At 41.7% G+C, this 12,167-nt stretch overlaps 2 protein-coding genes across 10 annotated transcripts in view; both read right to left on the reverse strand.

Moving 5' to 3' along the window:
- Positions 1 to 2,097, reverse strand: part of XXYLT1 (xyloside xylosyltransferase 1) — a 167,683-nt gene extending 165,586 nt beyond the window's left edge. For all 8 annotated transcript variants that reach the window (XR_005528100.1, XR_005528096.1, XR_005528098.1 and 5 more), the window contains exon 1: positions 1,510 to 2,097. Coding sequence is in view for 1 of the 8 variants with exons in the window: in XM_039230341.1 (XP_039086272.1) it covers positions 1,510 to 2,010 (501 nt within the window). In the remaining 7 variants the exon portion in view is untranslated. The remainder of the gene's footprint in view (positions 1 to 1,509) is intronic.
- An 8,494-nt stretch (positions 2,098 to 10,591) lies between these two features.
- ACAP2 (ArfGAP with coiled-coil, ankyrin repeat and PH domains 2) overlaps positions 10,592 to 12,167 on the reverse strand; it is a 147,201-nt gene continuing 145,625 nt past the window's right edge. For both annotated transcript variants that reach the window (XM_039230373.1, XM_039230372.1), the window contains one exon: positions 10,592 to 11,678. In XM_039230373.1, the coding sequence (XP_039086304.1) occupies positions 11,578 to 11,678 (101 nt within the window). In that variant the 3' untranslated portion in view covers positions 10,592 to 11,577. The remainder of the gene's footprint in view (positions 11,679 to 12,167) is intronic.

Genomic DNA, 12,167 nt, shown 5'->3' on the forward strand with positions numbered 1-12,167 from the left:
CCAAGGGCCTTTGGCTTTCTGCCTTGAACCAGCACAGCGTTTCTCAAGCATTAGAGTCCTAGGGAGCACGTGGGACAAGTTGCCAGGTGTTACCTTGGGATTCCAGGTAAACTGGGATGAGCCCCAGGCTGAAAGACCCCAGATCAGAGAGTAGGTCCCAAGGGTCCCAAGGGCCTGAATTCTTGGCCTCCTACAGCATGAAGTCCAGGCCCAAGTGCCCTTCCCCGATTGCTCTGGTGGCTGCTCTGGACAGGCGCATTTGTGCTGGGAAGGACACAGACTTTGTGTGCTATCGGGGGGAAGCAGGAACGAAAAGCTGCGGAGGACTGTGGACACAGACTGTCCCCAAGCCTAGGGACATTTCCAGGGGAGGTGAAAGCTAAGAGTGGCCAAGAGACCTGGAGGAAAGGAAGGGCATCCTGGGCAGAGAGTACAGCTTGTGTAAAGGCACCTTCGACGCAGTCAAGACCTACGGGGCACACAGGAAGACGAGAAGCAAAGGCTGGAGAGGAAGCCAGGCCCACAGCACCGCCGGCCCTCCTAGAAGCCGGGACTTGATTGTGTAGGTAACAAAGAGCTACCCAAAGCCCTGGAACCCTCCAGGATCCTGGCAGCGGCTTCCCATGTCACTCACTGGGCACAAACACATGGAATGTTATGACTCTGGCCTCACTGCCCGTCCCCCACCACCAGTCTCAGTCCTTTAAGATCACCTACAGTCCTATCCAAAAATCAGAACTCGAATCCCCTCTGTGCAACCACGGGGTCACAATGAGGCTAGCAATTTGGCTGAAGTAATGAACACGAAGTCTGGAGTGGAATCTGACAAGCAGAGCCAGGAGATCAGGGGAGATGATGGGGAGAGGTGGGAGCTGCGGCGGAGGCAGGTCGGTCCACCTGGGACGGGGTGGCCCGCTCTGCTGTGCTCTCCCCAGATCGTGCGTACCTGTGGCTCGTCTCTCTCCCTTGGAGGCTGGTGGCTTCTCTAAATGGGTTCGTGACCCTCGAGAGGAGGGAAGAAGACACAGGCAGGGGATGAGGTGGTTCACACGGTCTGGGCCTGGGCTTAGCCAGTTCTGACCGAAATACCTTAAGCGCTAGGAGAATTTCAGCCATTCAAGCGACCTCCCCAAGACCCTGTCCAGCAGCCTCAGCACAGGATGACTCCTGTTGCCTTCAAATGACCTGGTCCGACCCAAAAAGTCAAAGACTGAGTAGACTAAAAAGAAGTGCAGACAGTGAAGGCGGTGCTGAGTCCTGCAACGCTACCAGAGAAGGGGGCACGTGGGGGGCGAGCCAGTTCTCGGAGACACGGGGACTTCAGGGGGGCAGACTGGGTCAAGGGTAGTCAGTGGGCACAGCGGCTGCGCTCGAGCACCAGCAGAGAGCGCCGGGCTCCTGGACACGCCCCCCAGCTGACAGCGAGCTCGCATTTGGGGCAAAGCAAGCAGAAGGGGGTGGGGCGGGGGTGGGCGTCCCCCGGGGGCCCTCCGCCGCGGCCCCGCTCACCTTGCACTTGAAGCCGGCGGCGGGCGGCAGCAGCTCTCGCAGCAGGGCCTTGGCCACCTCCCGGCTGGCCTCCTCGCTCACGAAGTGCAGGTTCAGCACCTCGTGCGCCTCGAACTTGGCGAGGCGCAGCAGGGAGCGGAGCGCGACGCGGGCCTTGGCCTGCAGCGCGGCGTTGTGTTCCGCCTTGGTGAACATCATCAGCAGGTGATAGTCCACCGGCACGGCCCCGCCGCCCTCCAGGCTCTTGGCCTTGGCGCCGGGGGCCGGCGCCACGGAGCCCCGCGCCACCTCCGGCGCGGGCGGCGAGGGTGCGGCGGGGGCCCCGGCGCGGGCCTCCTTCAGCCTCTTGGTGGCGCTGGAGAAGGTCTCCCGGCCCGAGCCCAGGTAGTAGAAGGCGCAGACGGCCAGCGCGGCGGCCAGCAGCAGGGCGCAGTAGTGGGAGCGCACGGCGCCCAGGCGCGCCATGGCCCGAGCGCACCGGGGCCCGCCTCGCCGACCCATGCGCCGCGCGCCGGCGGACTCCGCGGCCGGGGAGCTGGGGCCGCGTCCGGCACCCCGGCAGCCGCTTAGTGGCCAGGGCGGCGCGCAGCGGCCATGGCGGGGGCGGCGCTGCGCTGCCCGGAGCCAATCCTCGGGCGCTGGTGCGCGGAGAGGCGGAGCCGGGCCGCCGGGCCGCCGCTGGGTCCTAGATGTAGCGGGGTTCGCGCTGGGAAGGGCCAACCCGGCGAGGAAGCCCGCGGGCTGTAAGGACCGTTAAAACTGACCGTCCTGAGTGTCCGGCACCAGACGCTAAAAATCGAAGCCGAGCCTTAAAAGGCTTAGAGGCGCCCCAAGGCAGGACCTTCGGTCAGCAAAAAACAGGACGCACAAAGAGGGAGACATTGTATCTCTGTACCTTTCTCCCGCGGATGTTTGCAGGCTTTGCGTCCTCCCCCCGACTCCCTTCACATTTGGGAGACACGCTGGGGCTGGGGAATTTAAACTTGCAAGCTCCTTCCTCACTCGCGGTAAATGAGGGCTTGCCCTGGGGAGGAGACGGCCTGCCCCGCGCGCGGGCACCGGAGGCCGACCGAAGGCTGTGTGAAGGCTGTGGCCAGCAGGGGGCCCCCGCTGCCCACCGCTTCGGAGAGATTCCGGAGCCCCAGGCGGGTGACGCCAGAGACTTTTTTTTTTTTTTTTTTTAACAGACTAACGCTTGGAAAGAGCCTGAAGATGTACCAGGTGGGCTTTCAACATTGTAACTCAGGCATACTGAGGTAGCTCGCCCAAGGTCACAGAATGGCGGTTTTGACCTTAGACAACTGGACACTGACAGCTATACCATAAAAACTCACTAACTTGTCTTCTAAGGACTGATGATAATAACTACATAGCATTTACACATGTACAAATGATCTGCATGCTTGACGGACGCGGAAGTGAAAATGCACGGGCAAATGCACATACGAATTATCACTCCGCAGTTTATGGTGCCACGCCGTTCCTGGTCAAAGCGTGGTACCCAGAACCACAATTCCTCTCATTTTTAACTCTTGTTTGTTTCAGTTGGGATAACACTTTTCTGAAAAAAACACTGGACCTCTGAAGCGGGCTTAGCAACAAGTTCAATACATACTAGTCACCTTGTCTGTTGAGGGGGGGGATCAGACAGCTGAATTAACTCACTTGTATGATAGGCTCTTACTGGAATTCACTTAACCCACACAACCCTAAAAAAGTTATTATTTGCACTTTACAACTGAGGAAATTGAGATTCAGAGCAGTATATTACCCACGTCTAGTTGGCTAATAAGCAATGGAATCAGATCTCAACCCAAGTCTTAACTGCTACCCATGCCCAGGCTTTTAGCCAAGATTAGCACTGAAAGCAGTAACTCGAGCTCTGAATTGTGTTATTTTACCACAGCTTTTAGCAGACACTATGGTTACAAGCGCAAGCTCTCCAAGTTAAGAGTTAAGTCCAGCTCTAGCAATGCAAATTATTAGACATCTGGCAAATTACTTAATCTGAGCTGCAATTACACTCATATGTAAAACAGGCCTGATATGAGCACCCATTATGCCTCCTAGGGTTATGAGAGACAATACATAAGAAGTAGTTAAAACTGTGCCTGATACTTAGCAAACAATAAAACTATGCTAGAAACACTAAGCTCTACAAGAAGTCTAAATATCCTACAAGTACCAAAATATGATTCAGTGACCATAGCTTTTCTAGGGTAATTACAAATACAAAACCACAGATCTCCATTAAGTCTTAATTATATGCTCCACAGAATCCCCACAGCAGTGTGCTACAGCTATATTATTACATTGTTATTGTTGTTCACTAATAAGAGAAAAATAATTCCTCTTGGTGTCTTTTAGTCCCTTCCGCCCCCTCCCCCCCACACCTACACCTTCAATAACATGGTTTTTCCTTCTGCCACTGATTCTAGAATTTATTCAACAAAATATTTTCTTTTTCAGCCTTGATAAGATCACTACTCCTGGTATTTATGGATAAGAAATGAATAACAAGATAATTTAAATTTTACATACAAATTCTGTAAACACAGGAAAATACTCGAGACTAGTCTCATCTCATGTTGTAGCTTCTTCATTCCAATTACTTAACCATAAAAAAAAAATTAACGTGTAAGCTTCCTGAAATATATTGCTCTCTGGAAACTAAATCAATTGGTTGATTGAAGGTAGCCAGTCATTTATTCAAGAGGTAATAAGTGACAACTATATGTCAAGCACAGTAGCATTTGAGGATGCAGCAGCGAAAAGAAACAGAAGTCCCTGCCCTCACAGAGCCTATATTCTAGCAGGGGAAAATAGAGAAATTAGAAATATGCAGTGTGTCCGATGGTGACATGGGCTGTTTTCTAAGCTTAAAAAGATAATAGCAGGGTATATAATGACATGGCTAAATAGACAAAGAACTTTGGTAACCACGATAACTCCTCAGATCTAACTTTAACTTTGGTCAAGTTCTCAGACTTCTGACCAGAGACTAGAATTGTTTTTTCCATCCATAATGTTGGATTATATTTTTTTCATGTTGACTAGTGCCCAATATTGTCAAGGATACAGAGAAACAGACACTTTCCTCTACAGCAGATGGAGGAAGGCTACTTTCTTGGAGGGCACTCTGGCAACGAAATCTTGCTGGCCTCGAAGAGAACTCTCAGTTCTCTCCTACGCAGATCAGGGGTTCTCCTAGAGACAGGGGTTCTCAGATTCCGTGTGGCATTGCAAGCACTTGAGGAGCTCGGTAAAAACACAAAGGCCAAAGCCCTATGTATCTTCAGTGAGCTCAGTCCTCGACAGTGAATCTTTTACAGACCGAAGTTTGTAAAGCACTGCATTAGGTCTTCACCCAGCCAACCTCCCTTTATGTGTACAATCTTGACTTAGATGTCACTGCCTTGATGAGTGGTCTCTGAACACCAGCCTATCCAGTGTCCAGGTGAGGCACTATCGTCCAACAATTCCATGAGAGCCACCTATAAACTATTCAGTCCCATCTTTCTCTACTGCAAGTGGAGAAAGGCAAGATCCCAAGAAAATAGGAAGTACATCTTTTTTTTTTTAACCATAACATCCCCAATACCTACCACAGTGCCTGACTCAATGAATGAACCTCAAAAATATACCCACCCATTGTGACCCAGCATTTTTACTTCTAGTAATTTGCCCGGAGGAAACAAGAATGTATGCAAATATTTAGCCATAAGGATAAAGCAGAGCTAGATTTAAGATGGCAAGAAGCTGGAATCAAATGTTCAGCAATGAAGTGGTTAAACAAAAATGATGCTGTCATTAAAAGTATTCACAAACTTCAAGTGGAAATGTCTAAAAATAAATGGAAGAATTTGTACATTTAGACTCAAGAGACATTAGCCAACTGCAAGTCTATGAAGTTCCATGCATGGAACTTCTATGAGCTGTGATTTGAAGAATCTGTTTTTAAAGAGCATATTTGATACATTTGGGACAATGTGAATACTGGCTCTATAGTTTTATAGTTTAAGGAAATGTGATGTTGTGATTGCCTTTTTTCTTTTAGAGATACATACTGAATGACTTGCTAGTAAAGTGTCTGAGACTTGATTCAAAATCTGGGGAAGAGAAAAAATGGGTGGGAGTATTAATAAAACAACGTTAGCCCTGAGCTACTAGCTATTGTAATTATTCTATGTTGTACATGTTTGAAATTTTCAATTCTAAAAAAAAAAATTTTTTTTAATCCTCTCCAAAGTGATATAGAACACTTGAGGACTTAGAAATCTTTTCCCATTAAGTGAAAGCAGGTTTAAAAAAAAAAAAAAAAGATTCCCATTGCATATCGACATAAATACACACAACCAAAGCTCTGAAAAGATAAATACTGAAAAAGGAACAGTTCCCCCTAAGAACTATTCAACAGAACTGCCTACAATGATGGACAGGTTTTACAATCTGTCCTGTTCAAAACAGTAGTCACTAGGCACATGGCTAAGCTCTTAGAATGTAGCAGTGCCACAGATGAACTGAGCTTTGTCTAATTTGAATTAATTTCATAGCCACATGTGGCTGCTAGAGACCATATCGGAGAGCAGAGGCAGATGACGGAGTTGTGGAGGATTATCTTTTTTTTTTTAATTATTAAACATTTTTCTACAATGAAAAAGCATTGTTTTTGCAATAGGAAAGAGGTTATTTTAAAAATTTATTAAGTATAGGTGTGGTTCTCTTCTTCACAGAACTATTCTGAAAATGAAGTGGAATAAAGCAAGTCACCTTGAAATGTTTTATGTGTCTGCTTTTAATTAACTTCAGGCAAAAGCAGGCGATTCACTTCCAGGTCTGTTCTTTCAACCCTCCATTCCTTCTATCTCAATTCATATAAAAACATGTTTTTGTTTCCTAAAAGGATGAGTGCAAATGTGTTGCCTAGATTGGAAACTTCCTCAGATGTCAATCATAATGGAAAATTAGGGCCCACTGCCACACACACAGCCTTTGTTGTTTTTAACTATGAATTGAGAGCATACAGCTGTGTAATCTGGAAGAAGATATTTAAAAGACCAAAATGGGGATAGCTGGGTGGCTCAGTCAGTTAAACCTCTGACTCTTCGATTTCAGCTCAAGTCAATGCTCTCATAATTCTCTCTCCCTCTCCCACTGCCCCTCCTCTGCTCTCATGCACTGTTAAAAATAATCAAAATGGATTTCCTGATTGAAGCAATCAGCAAACAGAATCAGCTGGATCAGTCTGACAAAGTTTGAATACAAGACTTTAAACATGACAGTTGGCGGGGCACCTGAGTGGCTCAGTTGGCTGGACGTCTGACTTTGGCTCAGGTCATGCTCTCACAGTTCATGGGTTCAAGACCCACATCGGGCTCTGTACTGACAGCTCAGACCCTGGTGCCTGATTCGGATTCTGTGTCTCCCTCTTTCTGTCCCCTCCCCACTTGGACTCTGTCTCTCTCTCAAAAGTAAAAATAAACATTAAAAAGTAACTTTAAAAAATAAACATGACAGCTGTTAACAGATATGTCTGCAGTTGTAGTTCACAATAAAGTGCAAGTGTGAGCATAAAAGAACTATGCCAGAGGTGAGATTTTTTTATTGACTTATCATAATTCTTCAGCATACAAAGTATTTAATCAAGTATAATATTTACAATTCTTACATAATGTACATTTTAGAATAACTATAAAGATAATGTACTTTGCTCCATTTACAATGACAAACTACAGTAAAACTACATTCATGAATTAGATACAAATCCTCTACATACTAATAAAAAGTAAATGGAGTGTTGGTTATACATTCTTTAAAATAACGCCTTTTCACAGGTAGCAAGAAATATTACATGTAATAAGTCTTTATGACTGGAATGATCCAGAAATATCACAAAGCACAAGTAAACACATATAGAAGGGTAGCTCTATATCATTTCCAAAAGTTAACCTTTAGGCCTTTGTGTAAAATAAATGTTGCCAGCAATTATTTATAATGTAGCAAGCTTTCCCTGTTTAAAATTAACACCCAAGGCAGGGGTTGTTGAGGAAAAATTAGAAAATCTAGAACATAAGTCAGTGAAAAGACCAATGCAGAGAAAAGTTTATGTAATCAAACCTTGCTTCCTTCTCATTTCATTTAAGTGGATAAACGTACGTAAATGGTAAAAAGATGTCCACAAAATCATACTTAGAGATGTTAGCATTCAGCCAAACTGAATCCAAGCCCTAGGTTATCTTTCATTTGCAAATATCAAGACTTTGATAAGTGTATGGTGAGTTAAAATTACCTTACCACGTTTTGCTTTCATTAATGTTTGTTATTACAAAAATGTATTATTTCCTATAATTTAATGCCTTCAAATCCTAATCTATTCCTTCAAGATAATTTTATATCCAGGTGCTTCAGAATATTTGGAGTCTTTATTATCAAAACACAAGGAAAGCTGGCAGTCATTATCAGATTTTGCTGCTTTATCATGATTTCAGTTTATTTCATGATACAAGTAAAGTGCCTCTGACTAGTAGTCAGACAGGGGCTCTGGTATCAGCTGGGCCACCAAACAGCAAATCAGTGACTCCCCTCTGTAAAACAAAGAGGAGCAGCCCAGGATCAACGAAGAGACACGCTGGCATTGTTCAGAAGTCCCAGTATGAGAATCGGCTGAGACAGAGTAGGATCAGAGAACACCGAGCAGAAGGAAGACAAAGACAGGCTGTCATCGTTTTACCATGTTACATCCACTCATTTTATTTGTGAGAAGCTCTGATTCCGTAAAGGGGAGAAACTGCTAGTCAGTGCACTTTGCACTATATCATGCAGGTCTGAAGTCATTCTGGACATAATAATTCTATAAAAATATATCCTTTGTCCTGCTCCTTCCTGTCCGTGGGTCAAAAGTGCTATTAAACAGAAAAGTTAATACGACAATCTAAGAGAAGTATGGGAATGTCTTACTGTTCAAAATGGGCAGTAAATTTAGTCCTACATACAATTTGGTTTATTGTCACCTACTTTACATGTGTAGAATTATATTTTTAAAATACTGCTTAACACATCACAAACTTAAGTTGTCCAGCCTGTGAAGGTGTAATTTTTTTCCTCAAAATGCACTCATGAAGAACCAAAGTACATATTCCAAATTAAATTGTATGTTTTGGAGAGTAAACATCAAAGTTCATTAAAATCTATAGTGAAGACGAGTATAAATACAGTATAAACACTGTAATGTAGTGAATCCCTGCAAATTTCTAAATGTCTAAGGATTGTAACAAAGGTAATTTTTAAATACCTTAGAAATCTTAAACATATAGGTGTTACTAGGAAACACTACAAATAACCACTCAATTACCTTTAGTCTAGTTCTAGCGTGTGAGACTGCATTTTATGAGTTCGTCATAGTTAGTACTGCTATCCTTATTTCAATGTTAATCTAACTTTTAAGTTAGTGCGCTAATGATAACGAGCTAATAGAACACTGACTAGGAATCAGAAACTAATATAAGCAGCTGAGTTAGGGAAAGAAAACAAATGGCAAGCACACTGACTTATGAAGTCCAAAAGTATGATTAACATTGTTTACACTGTAATTTCTCATAATACATTGAGTAATTCACAGAATAATAAAACTCAGATGTGTTACATACTATATAAAAGCTATTAGTTGACACAGCTAAATTCACCTTGGTAAGAGTCAATCTACTTTGTGACTATTTATAAGTAGTAATTTACTTTAAAGCCTTGCTATATTTACTGCATCATTTCTGCCAAATTTCATCCAAACTGAGTCTTGGCACATTCAAGAAATCAAACCACAGGAATGTATTTTCGTATTGCCAGGCTCAGCATACTGTTAAAGATACAGCTTTCTCTGCAGATATTCAGAACCACGCTCATCTTTAGTGAGTGCACTTCAAATACATCTCTAACCATTAAATTTAGGTAGACTACCTAATTACTACCACATTAACAACTCATGATTCAAGCCACAGGAAGTAAGAGTGTCATGAAGAACTGCCTTCACAAGGAGAGGCCCTGGAGGTGATCTGAAGCACCAACACTGGACCCAAAAGCCAAACTGTCCAGGCTTCCTCAGATAAAAATTAGGGGCTTCAGAAGTGAAGCCCTATGATTAAACAGGAAGTCTATATTCCAATTCTACCAGGCTTCAGAATAATTTCACATATTGTTACAGATTATTCAGGAATAGGCACTACAAAGGAAAGGTGAGGCCCTCTTTTTCTTTCTGTTTGTGTTAAACGTATTTCCTTATCCTTGAACTTTTTGGACAATTTCAAAGTACACACTACTAAGAATGTTACAAACCAGACTTTTGCAAAGCCAGATGACTTGTGGCTCTGAGATGAAACAGTGAAGATTTCATAATGTTCCTGTTATTATTACAATTAAAATACAGGCTGTGGAAGTTACTATTTTCTTAGAAATAGTTCATAAATATATTTTATCCTTATCTAACACACTGTGATGATTAAATAAGCATTATATGCACACGATTTGGAAACAAATATGGAAACTTTCTGTGACACGAATTTACTTCAGTAGAATTCCTGTTCAAACAAATCCTGATTTGAGATTCAATCAACTTATATTATAAAACTCCAGTTATTGGGGGGAGGAATGTTAGAAAATTTATTATTGCCAAATTAAATATAATTTTTCTACTTGTTTGATAACCTAAATTTTTAAAACTCTTACTTAGAAATTGGGTATCATTATATTACTTACATGTAACTTGTAAAAAGATTAAACCTAATTGTTGACAATTATTAGACACCATAAAGCAAATTACTTAATAAATTTTATACTCCTGACAAGGTGTGTCAAAGATGGAATCAGACAAATTTATAGCATTTACATGATAAATGAGTAGATCTGTAAGGTTTTGGAATTCAAAGGTCTGTGTTTCATGTAACCAACTATTAAAGATATATAGATGGTATAATTTAAAATAATATACATTGTGTATAAAAGTACACAGATGTTAAAAAAATTAGAAACAATTTATCATTATATATTTTAGTATAAACTAAGAAAAACATGAGTTTTTTATTTTTCAGACAATTTTCTTTCATTCAATGTAACAGCAAAAATCTATGTTGAAAAGGACAAATTTCAAATATAAAAATGCTCTAAGTTATTTTATAAATCAACTTTTCCCTTAAAAGTTACAATTTGATGAAAGCATAATTTTGCAACGTTCAAGTAACCTTTGAAACATAGTTTTATTACATTGAAAAATTAGTCAAGGTTTTAGGAAATCAACCCAACAATGAAGGATTACAATTTAAGTAAGAATTCTTTTGGTGATTTAAAAATTTTTTAAAAATTGCTAAGGGTTCTTTTCTTTCATACAATGGAGTAACTCTAAGAGACATGAGTTCAGTCTGCTTTGTGCAGCCATCACGTGTATGTTAAAGTACACAGCAATAACCAGACATCTAAGGAGTATCACTACATTAATGAGCAAATGGGGGAAACATGTTCTCTAGTTCTGATAATGAAATTACACATTGTGAGTATGACGGCTAGGCTACCAAAAACACAAAAGAACCACCAGAAATCATCAGGGAAGCTAAAGGACAGACATAGTCTTCAGGCAGGCAGGACAGCTGGCTCCCACTTGATGCAGACATGCTTGACTGAATGATCCTGGGCATGATGCACGGAAGACAAAACTCAATGCCACCACCCATCAGCAAAAACAGAGATTTTGTCTAAACTCTTAGCATCTTGTAACCTAGAGGTGGCCTAAGTCTAGATTTAACTTTATCTATAAAAAATAGCCCTTTAAAACAGGCTTTTTTTTTTTTTTTAACAAAAGAGGTCCTAAAGTAGGTTCTTCTCCCAACTACTAGAGTTCTACGTTTTAATTTATAAAAATATCAATGAATGGGTACCTTTTTTTCCAAACCACTAGATAGCTACTAAAATTAAGTAGATTTAAGGCTGTAAAAATTTGTGAGTTTTCGGATGTACACATTAGTACATTAGGGGATCATTCAATTTAATCTCTTCTCCTTCTTAAAAAAAAAACAAAAAAAAAAAACCTCAGAATTTCTGTGAATCTGGCTGGAAACGATTTAGTTTCTCTGGATTATTGGATGCCATTTGGGAAAAATCACGAAAAATATCCTGGTAGGTTTCATCACCTGCATGAAAGTAAAATAAAGACACTTTTAAAATGTATACAGTGAAAGTGTAATAAATAACATTCATTTTACGGCTAGTAACTATATTATAATAATCATATTCAAATTTTACTCAGATGAGCGTTTTTGAGAGAAAAAAGACCCACTAAATATAAATGCTAGAAAAGCACACAGTGAAAGAAAAGAAACAGCTATACCTGAAACAAGCACCTCAGAGGCAGCCACAGAGGAAAGCTCAGTGTTAGAAAAGAGCAAAGATGCAAGTGTTTTAGAGCAATGTAAAGAAATACATTTATTTACACAGAAATAAAAGTCATTCTAATGAGGTATAGTAAACAAGGCATTCTTTAAACAAATATTTCCCTTGATCAGGCCAAAATAAAAAACCAATAACAAATACTAAAGCTTCTGATGGATGCAAGTTATTAATAAGACAAACTGATAACGAGGTGAGCAAAAAAAATCCTATTTTAATATGATCTTTGAGTT

This window comes from Hyaena hyaena, unplaced genomic scaffold (genome assembly GCF_003009895.1).
Source record: "Hyaena hyaena isolate Hyena2069 unplaced genomic scaffold, ASM300989v1 scaffold_45, whole genome shotgun sequence".
Classification (NCBI taxonomy): domain Eukaryota; kingdom Metazoa; phylum Chordata; class Mammalia; order Carnivora; family Hyaenidae; genus Hyaena; species Hyaena hyaena.